General features: G+C 53.4%; 6 protein-coding genes across 6 annotated transcripts; 3 read left to right on the top strand and 3 right to left on the bottom strand.

Annotated features, from left to right (window-relative positions):
• Positions 1–85: 85 nt before the first annotated feature.
• On the bottom strand, positions 86–4100 carry J4E88_001109 (uncharacterized protein; the record flags this gene model as incomplete). Its single annotated transcript, XM_049394781.1, has 5 exons — positions 86–898; positions 946–1299; positions 1347–2356; positions 2405–4002; positions 4093–4100. The coding sequence occupies 5 exons, from the start codon at positions 4098–4100 to the stop codon at positions 86–88; spliced, it is 3783 nt and encodes a 1260-aa protein (XP_049258645.1).
• A 440-nt stretch (positions 4101–4540) lies between these two features.
• J4E88_001108 (uncharacterized protein) lies at positions 4541–5687 on the bottom strand (the record flags this gene model as incomplete). Its single annotated transcript, XM_049394780.1, has 2 exons — positions 4541–5511; positions 5561–5687. 2 exons carry the CDS (start codon positions 5685–5687, stop codon positions 4541–4543), a joined length of 1098 nt encoding a protein of 365 aa, XP_049258644.1.
• A 440-nt stretch (positions 5688–6127) lies between these two features.
• On the top strand, positions 6128–9456 carry J4E88_001107 (uncharacterized protein; the record flags this gene model as incomplete). Its single annotated transcript, XM_049394779.1, has 5 exons — positions 6128–6284; positions 6332–6733; positions 6904–8146; positions 8199–8752; positions 8801–9456. 5 exons carry the CDS (start codon positions 6128–6130, stop codon positions 9454–9456), a joined length of 3012 nt encoding a protein of 1003 aa, XP_049258643.1.
• A 1106-nt stretch (positions 9457–10562) lies between these two features.
• J4E88_001106 (uncharacterized protein) lies at positions 10563–12644 on the bottom strand (the record flags this gene model as incomplete). The annotated part of the gene is made up of 2 exons (XM_049394778.1): positions 10563–12410; positions 12456–12644. 2 exons carry the CDS (start codon positions 12642–12644, stop codon positions 10563–10565), a joined length of 2037 nt encoding a protein of 678 aa, XP_049258642.1.
• A 2650-nt stretch (positions 12645–15294) lies between these two features.
• Positions 15295–16425, top strand: J4E88_001105 (uncharacterized protein; the record flags this gene model as incomplete). The annotated part of the gene is made up of 1 exon (XM_049394777.1): positions 15295–16425. One exon carries the CDS (start codon positions 15295–15297, stop codon positions 16423–16425), a length of 1131 nt encoding a protein of 376 aa, XP_049258641.1.
• Positions 16426–16901: 476 nt separating this feature from the next.
• On the top strand, positions 16902–18185 carry J4E88_001104 (uncharacterized protein; the record flags this gene model as incomplete). Its single annotated transcript, XM_049394776.1, has 1 exon — positions 16902–18185. One exon carries the CDS (start codon positions 16902–16904, stop codon positions 18183–18185), a length of 1284 nt encoding a protein of 427 aa, XP_049258640.1.
• Between the last annotated feature and the right edge of the window lie 1532 nt (positions 18186–19717).

Raw genomic sequence — 19717 nt, 5'->3', positions numbered from 1 at the left:
TTTTTGAAGAAGATATATAACCATGTACATTAATCGCCTGTGTCTATCCTACTAGCGAGCCTCATAAACAAGATTGGACGGAAGTCTAGAAGATATCTTCCGCGCCGGCATCCTGCCATGTCGTCTCTCCCTTGGCGACACGGTCTCGCACCTTCCAGTACTCATGGTTGAACACCCAGTACTCCTCGCCAGTAGTCTCACACCTGCCCTTGTGGAACCACCTGGGTACAAACTCTTTGCCTTCAGCCTCTCGCTGTCTGCGAGTCGCTCTCTGCTTCTCTTCGACCCTGTTCTTTTCCACGGCCGCAAAGTCGTACTCGCCGTCCTCCATAGCGCGCTGGTCGGGACGGAGACGCGTGTCCGTTGGTGCGACGACGGGGCGAAGCTTGTCGGGAATATCGTTGAGAGTTACCACGAAGGGGGTAAGGTTGAAGGGAATGCCCGTTGGACGCTCGTGAGCTTGCCAGACCAGGAAAGCCTTGTTGTCGTCGTGCTTTGAACTCTTCCCACTCTTCTCAACGTCTGCATCTTCAAAGCCCGGCGTAAAGCGCGCGTAGATCTTGTCGTTCCATCGTCCACCGATACTCCAGCGGACCCGGTTCTCTTTATCGAAAACCTTACCAACCACTTGGTAAGCTGACGAAGCCTTCCAACCACGAGGCTTGAACTCGATCAGACATTTCTCACCCGTCGTCCAGTTGGTGATTTCCATAGTACCGTAGTTGTCGACAACGGGGTTACCAGTTATGATGCCGATTACCGAGGAGGTGACTTTCTTCCAGGTGTAGAGCTCCTCTTTCCCACCGTTGACGGTAGGGCGAAGACGAAGGAACCAAGTTCCGAGAGGGTTAATGTCGAAAGATTTTCCATAGAACTTCGACTTCACAGCAGATTCACCCTGGACATCGTTAGAAATGGTAAAGAGAACATACTTCCAGTGCTTACGTAGTAGTCCCACTTCTTGGATTCCGCATAGGCGGCACCAATTGGTGGGTGATGGCTGACCTGCTCGATGAAGAAACGGTAACCTTTGTCTGGTCGGGCATATTCGTAGGTCTCGGCGAGAAGTGGATTGAAAGGTTTAGCGACGCGTCCAATGGTCGAAGCATACTCTGACGCAGCAAAGGCAGCCACGTAAAGTAGTCGCTCGGTAGAGTCATCGCGTTCGGCAGCGGTGTCAAGAAGATCCGTGTACTCCATGTCTTCAGCGACACGTTGAAGCAGTGAAGTGGGTTCGTTGAAAGAGACAGGGAGTGTCATCTTGGTCATGTCTTTGCCAATCATGGACTTGAGGATACCCTAAACGATGTCAGCGTTTGCACAACTAGTTGCGCCATCAAACTTACCCATAGCGATATCTTAGGCCTGTCGTCAGCATCCATTGCGAGCCTCTTCCGCGGACCGTCTTCGTAGCCTGCCCACGCTGTGGCGATCTCCATGTGCTTCCTCTCGAAGGGGTCGTCTGATGAGGCCGGAATGTCTACTTGTGTAGGCTCCTTGGGGGCAGCCGCAGGCATTTCAACAACCTCGACCTCTCCAGCACCGACAGCATCGAAGAACTCTTCGTCATCTTCCGAATCAGAGTCTGAGATATCGGCTGCAATGTCTGCAAAGGTAGCCTTCCTCCTGACCTTTTGGCTCTTAGCAGGAAGTCCCACATGTGATGTCATATCCTTCTGTTGCTGGGCATCTTCTGGCGCGTCGGCGAAGTCGTCCTCGTCGTCCTTGGCATCCGGCTTGGGGCCAGTCGTCTCGTAATCTTCCAAGGCTTCCCGCAGAGCTTTCTTCTGCTTCCGTCGCTTTTCCTCAGACTCGCCTATCCGGTTCTCGAGCTCTTCCTGCTCTTTTGCCACCTTGGCCATGCTCTCCTCCCACATGCGCCTCACATTGGCCTCGCGGTCTAGGCGGTACTGCCAATAGGCATCACGATCTCTGGATATGCGAAGCAGATCGCCGATTAGCCCCTTCAAGTTCCCGATAGCGGATTCGTACGAAGCAAATGCTTGTAGCATCATTGGGTCGGAAATCTTCAGGTCGGGTGTTCTGCTCCTCTCTGTCTGGAGTGCCGACGACACGGATGTCAGGAGATCGAGTTGTAGCTTAGCCGATTGCGCTGTGATGTTGAATGCGTCTTTGCTTTGGGGCTTCATCTCATGGCTGCTCGTATCGTCGCCGTAGTCGTCTTCGTCTTCGTCGTCGCCAGCTATGGTAGCGGTACCCATGTGGCTGACCATTCTGTCCAGACCTTGGCCGTTCATGCTAGGCTCGTAGGCACTTCCAGGGTCTTCTGTCACGCTAACCGCAGTTCGTGAGGATGTGTTGTCCAGGCTTGGGTGAGGGACGCCGAGAGTGGATGCTGGACGTGTTAGTGTGTCATACATGGTCAGAAGTTGGTGACACTTACCAGCAGTCAAGTTTCGCGAACTTGGTGCTACCTTGGAGCTGCCGATACTGGAAGTGTCGCCTTCGCCCTTGATCTGCTCAATCTTGGCTTGCTTCAGCATCTCCTGGTCCTGGTTCGCCCGCTTCTCCTCTTCGCGGGCCTCGTCCTTGGCCCACTGGATTGAGTTGTTCAGAGCCCAGTACCATCGCTTAGCCTCAACCTGGTGGTTTGCCTTGAGGTGGTACTTGACCGAAGACTTGCCCTGGATTTCAAATCGCTGCTTGTCTTGGGGATCCATGTACAGTTTCGCTATGCGCATGTTGATGGCACCGCGGCATGCAGACCCAATATCGTCCTGGTGCTTGTAGTAGCTGAGAACGCCGTCCTCAAGCACGAACCACCGCAACTTGTATCCGGTTGTGTAGTTGGTCCATTTCTTGAGGTAGCCCTTCATCTCACGCGACTCTCTTGCGCCCATTCCGCTCTCTGTCGCGGTTTGGCCCGGGGGTCCACCTGCGAGTATGGTCTTTTCTTGAATGCCCCTCTGGGCTGCGGCTGCGGCGGGTGATCGCTTCAGGATGGCGCGCGTGCGGTCGTCTTTGGTGTAGTCTTGAGGAAGCTTGCCTTTGCGGTCACGACGGAACGGGTCAGCTCCATTGAGCAGCAAAAGCTGGGCCAGCTTGATGTCCTTCTTCTTGGCTGCCTCGTGCAGCAGGGTACCGCCCGCATCCATTACAACCGGGTCAGTCGCCAGCTCTCCGCCGTTAACGTCCAGCGTGCTCCTTATCCTAGCATCCTGGAGTATCTTCTCTAGTGAGTCCATGTCCCCAGCGGAAACCATGTGCTGTATCTTTTTGACATTGGTGTCGATGAAGATGGATCGCGAGAGCTGTAGCTGTTGGAAGATGTCCGGTGTGCGAGCGAGATCCAAGGGCGTCTGGCCGTTGTAGTTGGTGACGGAGTCGTTGATACCAGGCTGGTCGAGAAGCATTCGGACGACGGGCGCGCGACCCAGCGTGGCTGCGAGGTGGAGCGGGGTGTTGCCATCGCGGTCGCGGCCATTGATGTCGATGGGCGAGTCCGGTGTGGCTGTCGCATTGGACAGCACGAACTCGATGACGGGCACCTCGGCGCACTGTATGGCCAGGTGCAGGATGGAGGTTCCTTCCGTGCGCGCGCTGGGCAGTTGCAGCGACGACCTGCCCTCTTCGCCGTCTGTTGGCCCTGCCTGGTCCCTGATGGCTCTCGATATGGCTGCGGTGTCGCCATTGCGGAGCGACTCGAATACTCGGAACAGCTTCACCGACTGCTCTATCGAAGTTGACTTGCCCGTGGGCGAGCTGGGCGCTTGCTGGACGCTGGGCGAGACGGGGCTCAGGCTGTCTTGCCCGGCGCCTGTATTCGACATGCTGGTCGAGAGGTGTGGGTTGTGCTTCTTGGACAGACTGCGACTGTGTCCCGATGTCGTTGGTCTAGCTTGCGCGGGCTGCGAGCTGGCCGAGACGGCTGTGCTGGGCGGAGAAGTGTCGCTGCTGTCTGTGGTCGCGGCAGCTCCGTCGGGCTTGGAAGTGACACGCGACAGGAGGTTCTTGACGCTCGACGACTTGGAGCGCTTGTGCCTGCAATACGCTGTCAGACGTGCTTCTGGGCTATCACCGTCCTCCTCCACATGTCCCCCGCCATGACGCCAGCGGGCTTGGAGCACCTACCCTTCCATGCTTGTGTGATTGGCCGACGGGCCAAGGATATGCGGGCCTGTAGGCGACGGGCAGAGGGAGGAGGGGTTCGGTTGGATGTGTGTCAGCACCGAGTCCTGTATTCTATAGATTGTGTGCAGCTGTTGCGACTTTGTAGGATTTCACCACTGACGCGGCGGGGCTTCGTGACGGTTTTGGGGGCTTTCGTCAGGGGCGCACCATCCAGGCCGCTGCTTCAGCGAATCACGACTATTGCTCCGCTAGGCTGGGCTACCGAGCGATTATCCCAACATCCTGCTCGGGCATATGTCATGGCGGATTCGCCTAGTGAATGCGTGCATTGGGCGAACTCCAGCTTGGTGAGGCTAAGCGTTGGCTCTGCCTAGGTACAGCACTACATCCTGACACGTGCATTGGAAATGTTCATGTTGTACATTGTCTACATAGTATCTTCACATGCTTAGGCTGAGTCGCCGCCCACGAGGATGATGGCACTACCAAGCTGCCTCCGTAGATCTTCCTTCTGGACATCGTGCGTGTCCTCTACCTCACCCCACTGCTTCGTCTGCCACGTAACCTCCAGACTCGACGCCTCGGTGGCTTCCTTGATGCCGAAGCGCGGCGCGTCCGTCACCTTTCGCGACTGCGCAAATGCTTCGCCCCATTCGTGGATCAACCGCACGCTGACTAGCAGACTCTTGGACGCCAGCACTGCGCGTTCGAGCCCTGCCAGTTCGTAGGCTGGAAGACCTGCACACCAACCACGAATCACCTGCTTCGTCATCTCTGGCTGCTCGGTGGGGATAATGGTCTCTGGGTCGAGCGTGGGCTTGATCTCTACACCAGGCCACACGTGTGTCTGGAGGTAGGCGATGATGCCTGTAGCGACTTCCTCCTGAAGCTCGCGCAGTGTCTTCCCGTTCTGGAGCGTCTCGTTCATGACCTTTGCGGGCGCCCAGCACAGCAGCGTGTCTGTGTCCAGCACGCGCATGAAATAGCTGAGGATGTCGTTCCTGATGTTTTCCCTCCCCTCTTTGTCCGCCGCCTCGATATCGATTGCACGCGCGGCGAGCGAGGTCATGGGGATGTAGTCGTTCTTGAGGGCCTGCTGCGCGCTCATGAGGAGGTCCCACTCGAGGGCAATGGCAGCCGCTAGCTGGGGCTTCGATGCGGGCACCGTGAGGATCTGCTTGTTTGGCATTCGCACAGGTCGGTGGTCGAGAAAGACCTGCAGGCCGCCCTCGTCCTCCTTGATCGAGACGTCTTTCCAGAAGCGCTTGGCCAGCATGTTCTTGGGCTTGTTGGTGGGGGCGTAGACGTCGCGCATCTCGCGCGCCTGCTTCATCATGTCGGCCTGCCGCCTCTTTCTTGCAACCCGTTCAGATGCATCTGATGGCTGTGGCTCGGGCGTCGCAGGCGGTGGTCCGGGTACTGTCAGACGTTAATTGCTGAGCCATCTTGGCTACGTCGTGTGTCCTACCCGATGGATGAGGCAGCGGCGTGGCGCCCCGCGCCGCTGATGTGTGCAGACATTGGTAGAGGGGCCTGTAGGCTCTCTTGGGCGCCGACAGCCGGATGCTGGCGAGGGCTGGGCAAATTGACTCCATGGCGGTGCTGGGCGAGGGTGCAGATGGCGTGCACGCTGCTCCCAGCCCAGGTGGGACCGCCGCGGCGACTTTTTCCCAGCACGCCAGACGCGCTCGGACATGAATTGATGCATGGCCCGGGTAGCGTCGACGACTAATCTGGGGTTCTCCGCTCCGCAACCCAGACCACCACTCGCCGTCAACACACGCCCGTCGGGTAGCAGAGTCACGTCGTAGCGTTTGCCGATCGCCCTGTGCCAGCCTTGCTGAATATGCGCTGGCTTCTCCACAGCTTCTCGTCTCTTCGCAGCTTCTCCACTGTCTGGTCTGGCTCGTGATCGACCGTTGACGCGCATCTGGCAGCTGTTGCTACCCCACTCAAATCTACCTTCCCTGCAGCATCCAACACGGCCTTTGATGCGGTCATTCCTGTTTGCCGCTGAGACCACACTCTGCTTTTAATGAATCAAGGAGCCCCTCAGACGGCCTCTGCGAATGCTGCCGCGCCCCAGCCCAAGCCTATCCGTTTTGTGACGAACCATGATGGTCCCTATGCGAAGAGGCGGCGCATCAATTCCGCGTGCCTGACATGCAGGAAGAAGAAGACGCGGTGTTCTGGTATGGAGTTTGGCAAGTCTGTGTATCATTTGCTGACGGCAGAGTAGGTGAGCGACCTGTGTGTGGAACCTGTGTCCAGAACAAACACGAATGCGCCGGGTACGGAGACGATAATGGCACGAGCGAACACCAAAAAGAAGGCAAAAAGGCTGCAAGAAGAGAAGGCTCTGTCTCGAATAGCGCGCCTTCCCGAAAACAAGAGCCTCCCATCGACCCGCTGCTCACACGGCCGCACCTTCCCCATACGACGTCGCAAACCTCCGAATCAAGCGTCCATGCCTCGCCCAAGGTTGAGTCGACCGGAAGCAGCGGAGGCTTAAGCCTGAGCACGCGGAACAGAATGCCATATTTCAGATACTTTGGGCCTACAGCCATTCTGCCCGGTTTGCGACAGATGGTGGTCAAGGTGCGAGGAAAGCAGCATGGTAGTGCTCAGACTACATCAGATCGTACGTTCATCCCGCGCACCATGGATATGCAGCTCATGATGCTGTTACCGAGAGCACCTGTGTCTCAGAAGCCAAGCAACCAGCCCATGAGGCTGTGCTTGTGCAAAGGCCGGCGCATCCGGCTCTTACTGCTCTGCTGTAACTCCGTATCATCTAGCTAACAAGTCCAGAACACGCAATCGAGTCCTCACCCGCGCAACCATCAGTAGGCTCACCACCAGTGCCAGAAGCCCGTACACCCGCCGAGATACCCGTATACGACGCCTCGTCAATGTCTCCAAGTCCACTCATTACCCACCTCTGCAAGCTGTTCTTTGTGCATCTCGGCTGCTCTTTCCCATTCTTACAACGGGAGCGCTTCATGCGTGACTTGGAGGAGAAACAGGTAGACGCAATACTCGTAGATGCCGTCTGTGCGTTAGCGGCCCGATTTTCGACACATCCTATGCTGACAGGCAAGAGCGACGCGCAGAAGGAAGGCGATACAGAACCCTCCACGATCCCTCCTTCTGAGCATGGTCAAGCCTTCGCTCAGCGAGCCAAGTCAGCTATTCCCGACGCTTTTCCGTGCCCCAGTGTAGCAGTGGTACAGGCGGCGCTGCTTCTTGCATACGATGAATTCGGTGCAAGTCGCGACAGTGGACTTTGGATGTATCTGGGCATCGCCATCCGAATGGCGCAGGATCTGGGGATGCAGTCTGTGGGAGGCCTGAAGTATGAGGGACGAAAAGGCCCAACCCCAAATTCTGTCAAGAGCGACCCGGATGGTGGACGGCATTCGGAGCAATCGGCAGTTTTAGACAATCAGGGGGCTAGCGCAGAGGAGCAAGAGCAGAGAGCTGCCGAGCGAGAGAGACTGGATACTTTCTGGTCCATCTTCTTCCTCGACCGCGTCATATCTTCTGGAACAGGACGGCCGGTGACTCTTCGCGATCGCGATATTGAGATCTCGTTTCCCTCCCTGGATGAAGTGGACTCTTCCGGTTGGCCATTGCCCTTTCCTGCGCTGATCCGCATCATTCATTTATACGGCCGCGTTACCGATCTCCTCAACCGGATACGAAGCGCCGCTGACATTACTGCTGACCTGCAGAAGCAACTCGGAGCTTGGGAGGATAGGCTGACAGGCATATATCAGAACCTATCGCCCAAGCTGCACTTCAATGCGGTCAATTTCCAGCAATACGTCAAGCTTCACCAGGGCACTAACTTTCTCCTCCTCCATTGCTGGTTCCATACCTTGATCGTTCTTCTGCATCAGCCAACGCTGCTCAGGACGTTCGAGGGAACCCCGCAGTCCTTGTCCACCAATAGCAGAGAACTTTCCATGTCTTCCGCAAAGACTGTTGCCGACATCTTGGCCTTTACCGAGCTTATCGATGTGAAGACTGGCATCGGAAATCCTTTTACCAGGTATGAGAAGGTCAGGTTTCCAATTCAAAACTCTCATACTGACTGTTCTTAGTCAACCAATATACATTGCCGCATGTGCTTTCCTCAAAGAGACGGCACTGCATTCGGCATCGTCGCAGCCCCAGTCTCGCCCTGCAAGCCCAGGTCGTAACGGGGAGAATTGGCAAAAGGCTACTAACCACCAATCTCTTGACCGTCTGAATTCAAACAACAGCTCTACCAGAGATTTGGAACAGAAGCAGACCGCCGCTAAGCACACATTGCTTGCTTCTGCGGCTAACCAAAATTATCAACGCTGCTATCGTGCCCTCAAAGCCTTGGAGACCTACTGGGCGGGTGTCAAGTACATTATGACTGTGCTAGACCAGAAGGCAAAGGGTGTCGGCGACCCCTTGCTGTACACCGCCGAGGAGATGGAAAGTGCATTAGAAGCCCCTCGACCCGAGCCATCTTTCACTAGCCCTGGTTGGAGGAGGAAACTGAGTTGGGGAACTTATCTGACTGCACAAAACTCTGACGCGGACGTCGCAAAGATGGCAGCCGCCATTCGGAAGGGCGCGAGAACGCCGAACATGCCTGGCTCGCCCATGGTACACCCAAGTCAAGGTATGTTATCAAAGCCTATGTTCCCGAAATCTCACTAACACTTTATAGCAATTGGATGGTCGCTTACTGGTACCATGAACTCACCATCAACCAACGTCGCTGTCATGTACACTTCCGAGAATGGCGAAAACCGGAGTACGAGGCCACCACCTTCTAAAACACTCCCTGCAAGCACTCAGCCTTCTATCGCGTCATTGATATCCGATCCTCCTATCAAATTCGAGCCACGCCAGTCTATAGCATCACCATCGGGTTTCTCGCAATTCAGCTCGGCGTCCATGCCTCCGCCGCCCTCAAATCCGACTTTCAATCATATGCCCACACCAGACCCAGTCTTAGTATCAGATGCTGACCTGCTTCTGAACCTACATTCTCCGTTCTCAGGCGGCTCACCAACAGCCGTAAGAACGCCACTACAAAATCCGACTTCATATACCCGCTCATCTGCCCAACACAATCAGCTACAACCTACACCTCAAACCGAGTTTTCACCTACATTCGGAAATTTCAACACACCTTCAGACAACACCTTCGGCGACATGGTCATCGACACCCAGGACGTCGACATGTCACTACTAGGCGCCGACATGATGCCTTGGGACTTGGAGTACCTACCCCACGATATGCTTTACTTTGGCGATGGCACCTTTGGAAACAATGGCTTTGGAGCAGATGGCGCGCCAGGAGATCATAACACCGGTTGATACCCTCGGCGCTGTCACAAATGTATACTAGACTACTGCGTGTGGAGTTTGCTTTTTCCAAGGTGGGGTTTCGGTTGTCTCATTATGGAGTGGATCGGATGGCGTATGATACCATTTTGCCACTTTATATACTATATGAGTTGAGATGAAAGTCAATTACCTTGTCAGTATGCTGTGTCTTAGCTGTGCTGCTGTGTTTGCTGGCCTCACCCTGGCAACTACTTGATGTTAGCAGACGTCTTTCTCTACGGGGATCTATGAGGCTGGAGGTATTCGCTGTGTTTCCCGAGTGCACGCGCATCTGGCTGAGGTATCAAAGCACACCACGGTACCTCAACAAGGTCATGTTCTGAGACTGGGGTATACTTGTATAATCCCACGGTCACGTGAAAAACTTGATATGCAAGGGGGATGTTGACTGGACATAGTGCTCTAATGTGCTTTGGGACGGTAATTGAAGACATGCAGAGGTATTCTTGATTGACGGCAGTGCTCTGGTGCGCTTTCAGATGGCTCAATCAGTAGCGATAGTGTATACATACATACTAAAACATCCAAATACACGGCATGTCGAGGGGGATACAAACGTGTTACACCTTGAAGATAGCTCGCTAATATGGAGGCCGGGAGGTATTCAGTGCCCATGGTATTTACAGAGTGATAGCCGCGAAGGTACTGAATGGCACAGGATACCGTAAAGACGTCGAGAATGAGAAGAGTTTTATCATTGAATGCCTCTTCGCTATGGCATCTACGTACAGGTATGGCTATGAACACAGTTGAAGTACCCCACGCTCCACCCTCATCTCTCGAAGTAATCGTATACGGAACCCGTTTTGGTCGGCACAAAGTGTTCGAAAGAGCACGAGATGGTAATCAAACACTTCTTTCCATGTATATTTTGTAGAGGCCAGAAGGTTCCAACGTGTATGAGGAGCGCAATTGTGAGTCAGGGAGGGCATTGAAGGTCATCACGGTACTGCATAAGTCTCGTGACAGGGGGCATTGGTATCATTGATCATCTTCTGGCTATGGCGTCGATGCGCAAACTTCATCCAAGAACTACTTGACTCATCCCACGCACCATCCTCCTCCTCCACCAGCACTCAGTAATCGTACGCAAAGCCTGTCTTCTTCTGCACAACATCCTCAAAGTTGCATCGCAAGCAATCGCCATACATAGCCATGTCGCGCTTCAGTGTCTTCTCACCCACAGTCTCAGACAAATCGGCATCGGGATGGACGCGAAGATGGCATGCTTCGGCGCCGTATGCATGCGGATGTTCATCGTTACGAAGGGCGATGGTGAAGTATTCGATCTGCAGACCATGTTCTGCAAGACTCTTGATTACTAGACGCGTAATGCGCTCTAGGGGGGAGACGTATCCAGGAGAGAGGTCGCGGTGGGCGCCGCTTGCGATGAGCTGGAGGTATTTGAGGTTCTGGTAGGCTTTGAGAACATCGGCGAGAGCTTTGAGTTGCAGCTTGACGTAGGCGTCAAGATAGGCCCCTGGAAAAGTGTCGGCGATGTCGGGGAAGGCTATGGCGAGGTCTGTCAAATAGGGACATGTATTGCCAATGTAGACCAAGTCCTCCGTGCGAATCTTGCATCCCAGATCTTGTGTCAGCGCCAGGCTGCGTAGTTGACGATTCACCGGACCGAGAAGACGAGCAAGAGGGAAACGACAATACTCCTGCGTGAAGACGGCTTGATCGACATCATCATGCGCCTGCTCCTGGGTACCGTCGAGGCGACTACCGGGACTCATTACCGGAGAGTCTTCGTCGGCAGCGAGCTCTGGACTGTCGGACGACTGTGTCTTTGCCGGGATGGGAGGAGGTATGTATGCGAGAGAAAGTGTACGCAAGTTTTTCGCCGATTGAACAAACTGCACAAGAGCGTCTTCCTCGTCGTCATGGATCGCTCCGTCGTTCACAGAGAACAGGAATGTCTCGACGTTGACTGAACCTTCACAGATACCCTTGATCAACTCAATGTTGCCGTCGCACTCGTGGAGTTGGAGCAGTTTGATGGACTCCATGTTGATAATCCTTGGTCGCTCATTCATCTCACTAGAGATCATTGCCCTGCCGTACTCGGCGCAATTCACGAAGTTGAGTCGCAACTCCTCTAGCGAAACGGGGTGAGACCATCCCAATCCTTCAATGATAGGACCAATGGACATCCTGATGCGCGGATCTTGGCGGAGAGAAGTTATGGAGAGGTCACGAACGCGATATCGGTTGTCCTCGGCTACCATTTTGCGGCAGAGATTGGCGGGCGCCCAGGAGTGGACCAGAACATCCAGCTTGGTTGAAATAGACTTTGATAGCTTGTTTTCTGATGAGTCAGGTAGGTCTGGCCTGCGCTTGGTGACTCTCAGTTCGAAGTCGCCTGTCTGCTCCAAGATGCAGGACTGGTGACCGGGGAGACCAATTGGCGGGTTGCTTGAAGCGACGATCAGGTTCTGGCGATCAATCTCCTTGACCTCGGCCTTGGTTCTTGGATAGTGGAAAGCCCATGCGTTATGAATAGGGCCGTCGTCGTAGCTCGGGATGACGATGGCCTCTAAAGAAGTCATGTGGCGCTGGAAGAATTTCTCCAGAACTAGCAAGGTCGCGTTGTCGACGAGCGATCCTGCTGTGAAGGAGACGATGCGGACATTGGAATCACTGTCTTTCCGGAAGCCTTGCAGTAGACGGACAAAGATCTCGTTGGTCGGTATGAACGTTTCGAAGAGTACGTTTCGGATCGCGCTGAAGTTGGCCGTGGTGGAACCCTCAACCAAACCGTCGAATGTATGCACATCTTGCGGATGTAGTGAGAAGAAGACCGTCTTGTAGAGCGTCTTGAGGAAGTATTCTGCGGCGCCCTGCTTGTTGATGGGTGGGCCGTGAGTCTGTATAAGACCTGAAGCGACTTGCAGGCGCTGCTTGAGGTCGTGTTCGGAAAGCTAGCAATGTTAGACAGAGTGATTGGCATATGGGAGGAGACTTACATGAGCGGATACTAAGTCCTTCAACTCCACTGGTAGAGTCCAGAAGAGGCCCTCAATGACACGAGAAGATGTCTCAAGCAGTTTTTGTGGATCCGCCTCATGCTTTGTACGCTTGACTTCCTCGGATTCCGACAGTGAATGCTCATCGGCGACGTGCTTACGCTTGAGATCCTGCGCGACAGTCTCCATCCTAGTGTGGCAATGTGAGGAGAACCTTTTTGTCTGTGGTGGTGTGAGGAGGTGAGGAGATCAAGCCCAAGTCGAAAATAGCCACGGACACAAACATCGGTCAGAACCGGGATCTGGGCACTTGACGACGACCGTTTGCTCGCGTTGCACGTGGGGGTCTCCAAACGCGAAATTCCACGTCCTCTAGCCAATGAACGATGGCCTTGAAGCTACGAGTATCGACATTGCTCGCCGCCACGAGAGCATATGAGTGTATATGAGCCCGATAAGAGCACCTGACGACTTTTGCATACATGTTAAACCAATCAGACAATATCTTACGCGTAACAAGAACTTCAGCTCCTCCTTCACTTCGCACATCAACGAGGCGACGTCCCACGTGATGGGACCTGTGCTGTACTAGTGCCTTGGCGTCACAACAATCAAAACCTTTGCACCCCGCGCTTCTCTTCCACTCTACACAACCACTTCTCCATTTCGTTTCCAAAACAGGTGCTGGGGCTTGCGCTTTCGCGGACATACTATGAGTGCAGATAGCGGAACCCCCGTTAGTCAGTTGTTGTCTATGAGCAACATGTCCTCGGATTCTCGAACAACAGTGCCTGCACCTCAGCGGATCATTACTATAAGGTCTCTTCTCAAGCTTGTGTTCGTACCGGCTTCTTCTCTACTCTTTATAGCTTCGGCTGCCTTTACGACCTTGTATGCCCTCGGGCTCTATCCTCATGGTATTAGGGGCTGTCGCTCTTCTAGACGTTGGCTCTAGTTTTCCTGCAGACATTACCCTAACTCAGAGCCTTGCTTGTGCAATTTGCCGCGAGTTAGTACCTCCGCTTGACCCATGGAGTCTATATCAACACAAACTAGCATGTGTTCGATGAATCGATCGGGGCTAGTCTACGCGTCGGGAATGGCGGCGTAATGGATTGGCGATGATGAGAATAGTCTGAGTCAAGAAGCTACGTTTCCGGGAACAGTGGATTTTTTCGTTGGGTCTTGCGGCTTGCTGCTGGCTTGAAGAAGGAGTGAAACATCCGGCGCGACTGACAATCGGATAGACACAGCTAACACTGCCAGACATGATCAAAGCCGGGCTTACTAGGACAAAATCGGGGTACCTGGTTTCCAGTGTTAGCAAGAACACCCCATACTGGACAACGTAAACATACCTCCACAGCTGGCGCCTATGGAGTCCGCATCATTGCTTGGGGAGTGGTGAGGTTCCATTTCCGATGCAGGTTGAAAGCAGTTTGTGATGTGAGTAGCGATCCTACACGCGCAGAATGCAGACAGAGAAGACAAAAAGACACCACACCCGCGAGGAGACTCTGGAGTGATGCCTGGTCATCATTTCATACGTTTGAGCGCGCAGTCCCGCAGCGCGCAGCGGCGTATCGCAACTGCGCATAACCATTTAATTAGTGCATGTCGCGCGACCGGTCAGCTTGTCCAGAGGGCGCAGCCTTGATCGGACGCCACAAGCCGTCTCCTTTGCTTCACAATACAGTACTGTCGTTCTTGTCCTGGAACGCGTCGCGCCGAGTAGTCGCCATCAAGTCCGGTTCAAAAGGATTGAGGTTTGAGCCTTGGAAAGGTGCCCGAATGGCAGTGGGGTAGGCAGACAAAGCCGGCGTTCAGGGGCGTCGCATGTGACGTCACACGCAAAGTCACCATTGTCATCAGCAAAACAATGTCGCTGGAAGCTATGGGCTACACGCTCACAGCGCAACTAAAAATGACGTCGCCTGAAAACCGATGTTAAAGACTTAGCTTGCCACACGGCTGCCTTGGATCCAAATCTCGTTCGTTCTTGCGCATACCTGTTCCGATGCATGCGACGCGTTCCGATTCCGACGCGTCCTTTTCGCGTAATGCAGGAGCTCTTGACGGTATGCATCATTGACCAGCGCGGCGCACCATACCGACACCATCAGAAACAACAAAATCTTGACAGTGTGCTCACCGGGGACATCAAGTGTTCCAAATATCAGAGCTGCTCGACGTCGTCTCTCGTTTTGCGGGACCCGAAGTACAAGTCTCTGCATGGAACGTGTCGCGAACCTGGCGGCGTTCTTCCAAGCCCGTCATCGGCAGCAACAGGCAATCGTACTGGCAGACCTACCCACCGAAAGATCCAGTAAAGTATGGCCTCCTCGTCTCTACCACTGATAAAGCAAGGTGCGATCCAATTAGGAACGAGCTCGATAAGTTCGACCAAACGGCTACTCGTCTGGAAAAGCGGGTTGAAAGTGGCCATACTAGATTCATTCCGACTCACTACCTGTCCGGTTAAGAGGGATGCTGTCATACCTCCCTGCTCGATACACATAGTGCGCAAAGCTTGCGGCCACTTGCGCATTATAGCTTAAAGATATGCGGGCATATTCTAGCCAATTATGCCTGTGGTACTCACATAGTACCCTTTTCGGTCACGAATTCCCGACTGCTCAGATCATTTCATTGTAAGGGCACGATGCGGTTTACCGTCGCCATCGACGTCATCACACCTAGAATGCACGCTGTCGGGAAACCATGTCAACACCATGTTCGACATCAATCTCGTTCTTAGACTCCTGACGGTACATTCCACGGGCTCAAGTTTAAAATCCCAACAACCGTCGAGAAGCAACGCAACATCGCCACCGCATTCATGGCTACTCTCGGGGATATGAGGAAGCAGTTGTCCGATATTGTAGCCAATGTCAAAACGAAAGGCTATCAGATAGAGGACGCCATCCCAGACGTCTTACGCGATCACTTCAAGGAGTTGAGCGAACTCAAAGCAGCGCGAGAGTACATTAGGGAGATTCAAGATCGTGAGCAAGACCTGCAAACTCATAACAATACATTGCGAGCGAAAATCAAGGAAAAGGAAGCAGAGATTGACGACCAACCAGCAGAGTTCAAGGCGCTCAAAGTCGATCTCCAACAGGCGCACCGGCAGATCGAATACTACCGTGAGCTTGCTGAAGATTCGCAACGGCGTGCACAACGTTACGAGCGCGAGCTTGCTCTCGCTGTCACGGACCAAGCTGCCTCCGATGAAATTATCGCCAGAGCTGACCGTTTGCAAAAAGAGCTAGAACAACTTCAGTTCACCATTGTGCAACTACAGGCCGAGAACGAACGGGCAGCTGAAACTTTCACCAACCTTCGCGCACACGACGCAGCGATCATAGCAGCCAACGAAGCTAAATTTGCAAAGATACTGTCTCATACGTCTGAAGTCGAGAATGAAAGCGAGCAATTTAGCGAAACGTTCACTACGCTCATTCACGACTTAGAGTCTGAGGTTTTATCTGCTTCCGCCTCTCTTAACGATAAGGCTGCTCTGGTACAGAAAACAGAGACGCTGTATAACGCCATCGTTAGTGAGGCAGCACCTTTAGATCGGTTCTTCTCTCGCGCATTCAGGATATTGAACATCTACCAAATTCTTTTCCGGTCGCTTTCCGATCCAGCCCACTCCAGCACTTCAAGTTTGCCCCTTGAGCTAGATCCGCTCATGGAAGGAGCCAGCCAGGACTTGTATGTCTACGAGCAGGTGCATCGGACGATGTGCGAGGACCATGGTCTTGCTGGAGAGCGAGCTCGTACACATCTCAATGGTATTTCGAAAAGCGCGAACGAGATGATGCTAAGCTTCAATTCCATCAAAGCTGACGTAGCAATGTTTTTGACTCGTCTGAAGAAAGAGCCAGGCAGTTGGGTGGCTATGAGGGCGAAATTTGGTGGGTCTAGTAAGAAGAAGGGGATAGGAAAGCGTTTTTCCATGGGCTAAGGCTCTAGAGACGCTTTTTTAACGTCACCTAGTGAATTTTTGGCGATTTCGTAGTCAGTTCATGTATCCCACTCTATTTATCAGCGTGCGCACAACTACAACAAGTATCAGTATCACTTTTTGCCCTTTTGGAGATCAATGAAACCGGCCTTGGCCTTCTCTCATCCCCAAAACTATGACCGTAAGCATTGTGCACCTACAGCATGTGAAATTATGCTTTTGGAAGATGCAAGCTCAACACCTTGCGAACATCGCAAGAGCATGTCTCAACTAGAATCATCTAGATGGGACGTGCTATGGGTATCGAGGTTGTAACTAGTCATCCCGTCCCGCTGAGTAGTAGCTAGGTACGTCGACAATGCACCCCGAAACTCACGCGTGTGAATACATACCGTCTAGTGAATGTCTACACCAGGCAGGTACATTTAGCGTTGTAGATCTCTTCTATCTTGAGATCACCCCAGCTTTGCTCAACTATGGTTCTTGATGCTGTTGCTACTTCCGAAAGCGCTTTGTTGCGTGCTCTGGAGATGTTGAAGGCCACTGCAGGTCCCGGAACAGTTCATCATTCGTCCGACTCAATTGTCACAGGCGAGACAGATGACAGCGAAGATGAGTATCAGCCGGGTCAAAAAGAGTCGGAACAGGATCAAGCGGATGAGACAACATTAGTTACGCTGAAGAATGCTCACCGTGTCACTCAGCGCGCCATGCTTACCATGGAAAGAGAGGGGAAGCAACGCCATGCCGAAGAGCAGGTCGGGTTCATCATCATAAAACGCGACAATAACAAGCCAGATGCCTATGGCGAGTCGTCAGAAACATACGGCCCGCTGCCGTGGCCGGGAGTCGCCGAAGCATACAACAAAAAGTACGATATGTCTGTGGGTCCAGCGGCGATGGAGAAGCGCGCACGACAACACCGACCTGCTTGGTTAGCCAAACATCCAGGTTATCCCCTCAAAATAATGTACGCAAAGAAACCAAAGACACAAGCCATTCGGCGCTCGAAGGTTGCCGCCCTACACGCTCAAGCTCCTTGCGTGCAAGCCTACACCAGCAACCAAAAGGTTCGTGGTCCTACTGAGGTCTCTCATGCTGACAGACCGCAGATGCGTGTGGACAAGGGCGAAGTTTCCATCTCCAATGAACGCATCGCCGGATGGATGCCTCCAGATGCCATTCGAAATCGAGCAGACGTACATAACTACATAGACGACCTAATGTCGGCACACGTCGAAAAGGTTGTACTAGAGGTACATGACGCACATGACTCACCATCTGAAGTTGTCATCGGCGACCTCGAAGACCTTGGTAGCAGCTCCGTGGTGCTTCAGCAATTAATGGCTGCCGACAGCGAAACGACAGTACAGGTTGAATGCTCATCTATAGAGGTCGTTCAGTGGTACGTGCAATGCAGCTCCGCCGGATGTTTGACAAAAGCGCCGGCAGGTTTCCATCGCGGAAACGGCTCACTAATGGACCTGTACTGCTTGGCTGCACAGCTTCAAGATGACCATATGTGCGGGCTGATATTGGCGCGGTGGCGCACTCTTGCGGAAAAGAACGCCGAGATGGATTTAAGTGTCGAGAACATGAACTTGCTCTTCGAAATCACTCGCTATGAGGATCCAGCCCGCGGATTTTGGGTTGGTATCGCCCATAGAGCGGGGATAGCTCCTGAACTTGTTAACATGGGCGTCTGCAATGCGGAATTGATTGCTGCAATCCAAAGCAGAGGAGCAGAGGTATCTGATTGAGTTTGACGAGCCTTCTGGGCCGGCATGTCGCCACAACGACGATACCTCTCTAAACCTGATGGGTTAGGATTGAATACAGGACGAGACCGCTAAGGACGATCCGACCTATTCACAGGTCGATACACAATCTTGGAATAGTCGATGTAGTTCGATGCACCCTAGATATGTTACCATCAATTGTTAGTCTTAAACGCCTTGTTGTAGTCCTATAACGCTTGATTCCAGTCCTCGATGATACCGGATCTAATGCGTCATCTCGTTTTTCGTCGCGCTAAACATGTCCATTTTGACGCAGTGTTTTTAGGCTTGACTCAGAAATTCGCCCGGTGACCTGAACAAGATGTGTTCGGAGCAAAGTCCAAAGATTTTTTAAGGATCTAAAGACAAACGTCAAGCGCTGTGATTAGTATTAGCAATCGACGAGGATAGAAACGGCCCGCATTACCGATGGCCACAATCTGATGATTAGACCTCCCCTTTTTGTACCTAGGTAGGATCAATACTCACCCACCGCACGCCACATGCCGCACCCTAACCCAGCAGTTGAAATTCATCTCAAGGCAGACTGCAACTCAAGCTAGAATAGCCAAGCCTTCGTAACGTACCCGTGGACTCTTCTTCTTCTGCTGGCATGCTAACCAAAGTAGTCCCGGAGCTCATATTGTTAGCCTCTCCACACACAGAGCGTATGCCTCTTACCGTAGTAGAGCTTTCGTGAAACCGTTGGTTTAAGGTGTTGTTGACCTGACCGAAGCTGGCACGGAGACAGGCTCTCCGTAGCGCCTGTCCGCATTGGTCGTAACCTCGGGAACGCCACAGTAGCGCCGTCGCTTACGGCTGGGCAACCGAGTGATGGGGGCTCCTCCGTTGCACCACGACATCCTTACCCCATTACTCGTCCATAACGCGCCAATGTGCATACACCTAGCTCTCATCTAATCGAATTTTGCTTGAGACCCCCGGCATGCAACGAGGCGCTTCCAGCCGACTGTCATGCAGAATCATGCGTCAGCAACCGCCCTAGGCCATGTGCTGTGCCATGCGCTTGCGCTCGCGCCAATCCTCGACATCGGAGCTCATTCGCGGATAAAACCGCTACTATCAAGACAAGCCTTTCTATCACCTGGGGTCACCTCCTGCGTCAGCCTTCAATGCCTCATCCAGCATGATCCTGCTGATAGCTTTGTGCTGAGCTCGCCCAGCGCCGCCGTTGGCACGGGCGATCTACATTCCAGCTAGTGTTGGCCATTGTCTGCTGAATTTGAAGGATTGCCCTTCTATTTTCTAGACCAAAAGCATACGCGGGGATAGGCGATCTGTCCCCCATACTGTTGCAAGTTGGAGTAGCCCTGTCGAGACTGGCGAAATGGGATACCTTCATATGACAAGGATATGTCCCGGGTTTGTGAACACCAGGAGATTCCCCGCGTTCTACTGTTTCGCTATCAGGGACCTTGTCGGCGTACTGGGATCGTCTTGGCCTAGTGGCAGCTGTCGTGCAGCAGCCAACACGATTGCCCACGGTCCACGAT

The sequence above is a fragment of the Alternaria novae-zelandiae genome, assembly GCF_023758075.1.
Source record: "Alternaria novae-zelandiae strain BMP 2774 chromosome Unknown scaffold_2, whole genome shotgun sequence".
Classification (NCBI taxonomy): domain Eukaryota; kingdom Fungi; phylum Ascomycota; class Dothideomycetes; order Pleosporales; family Pleosporaceae; genus Alternaria; species Alternaria novae-zelandiae.
This window is presented reverse-complemented; position numbering and strand designations above follow the sequence as displayed.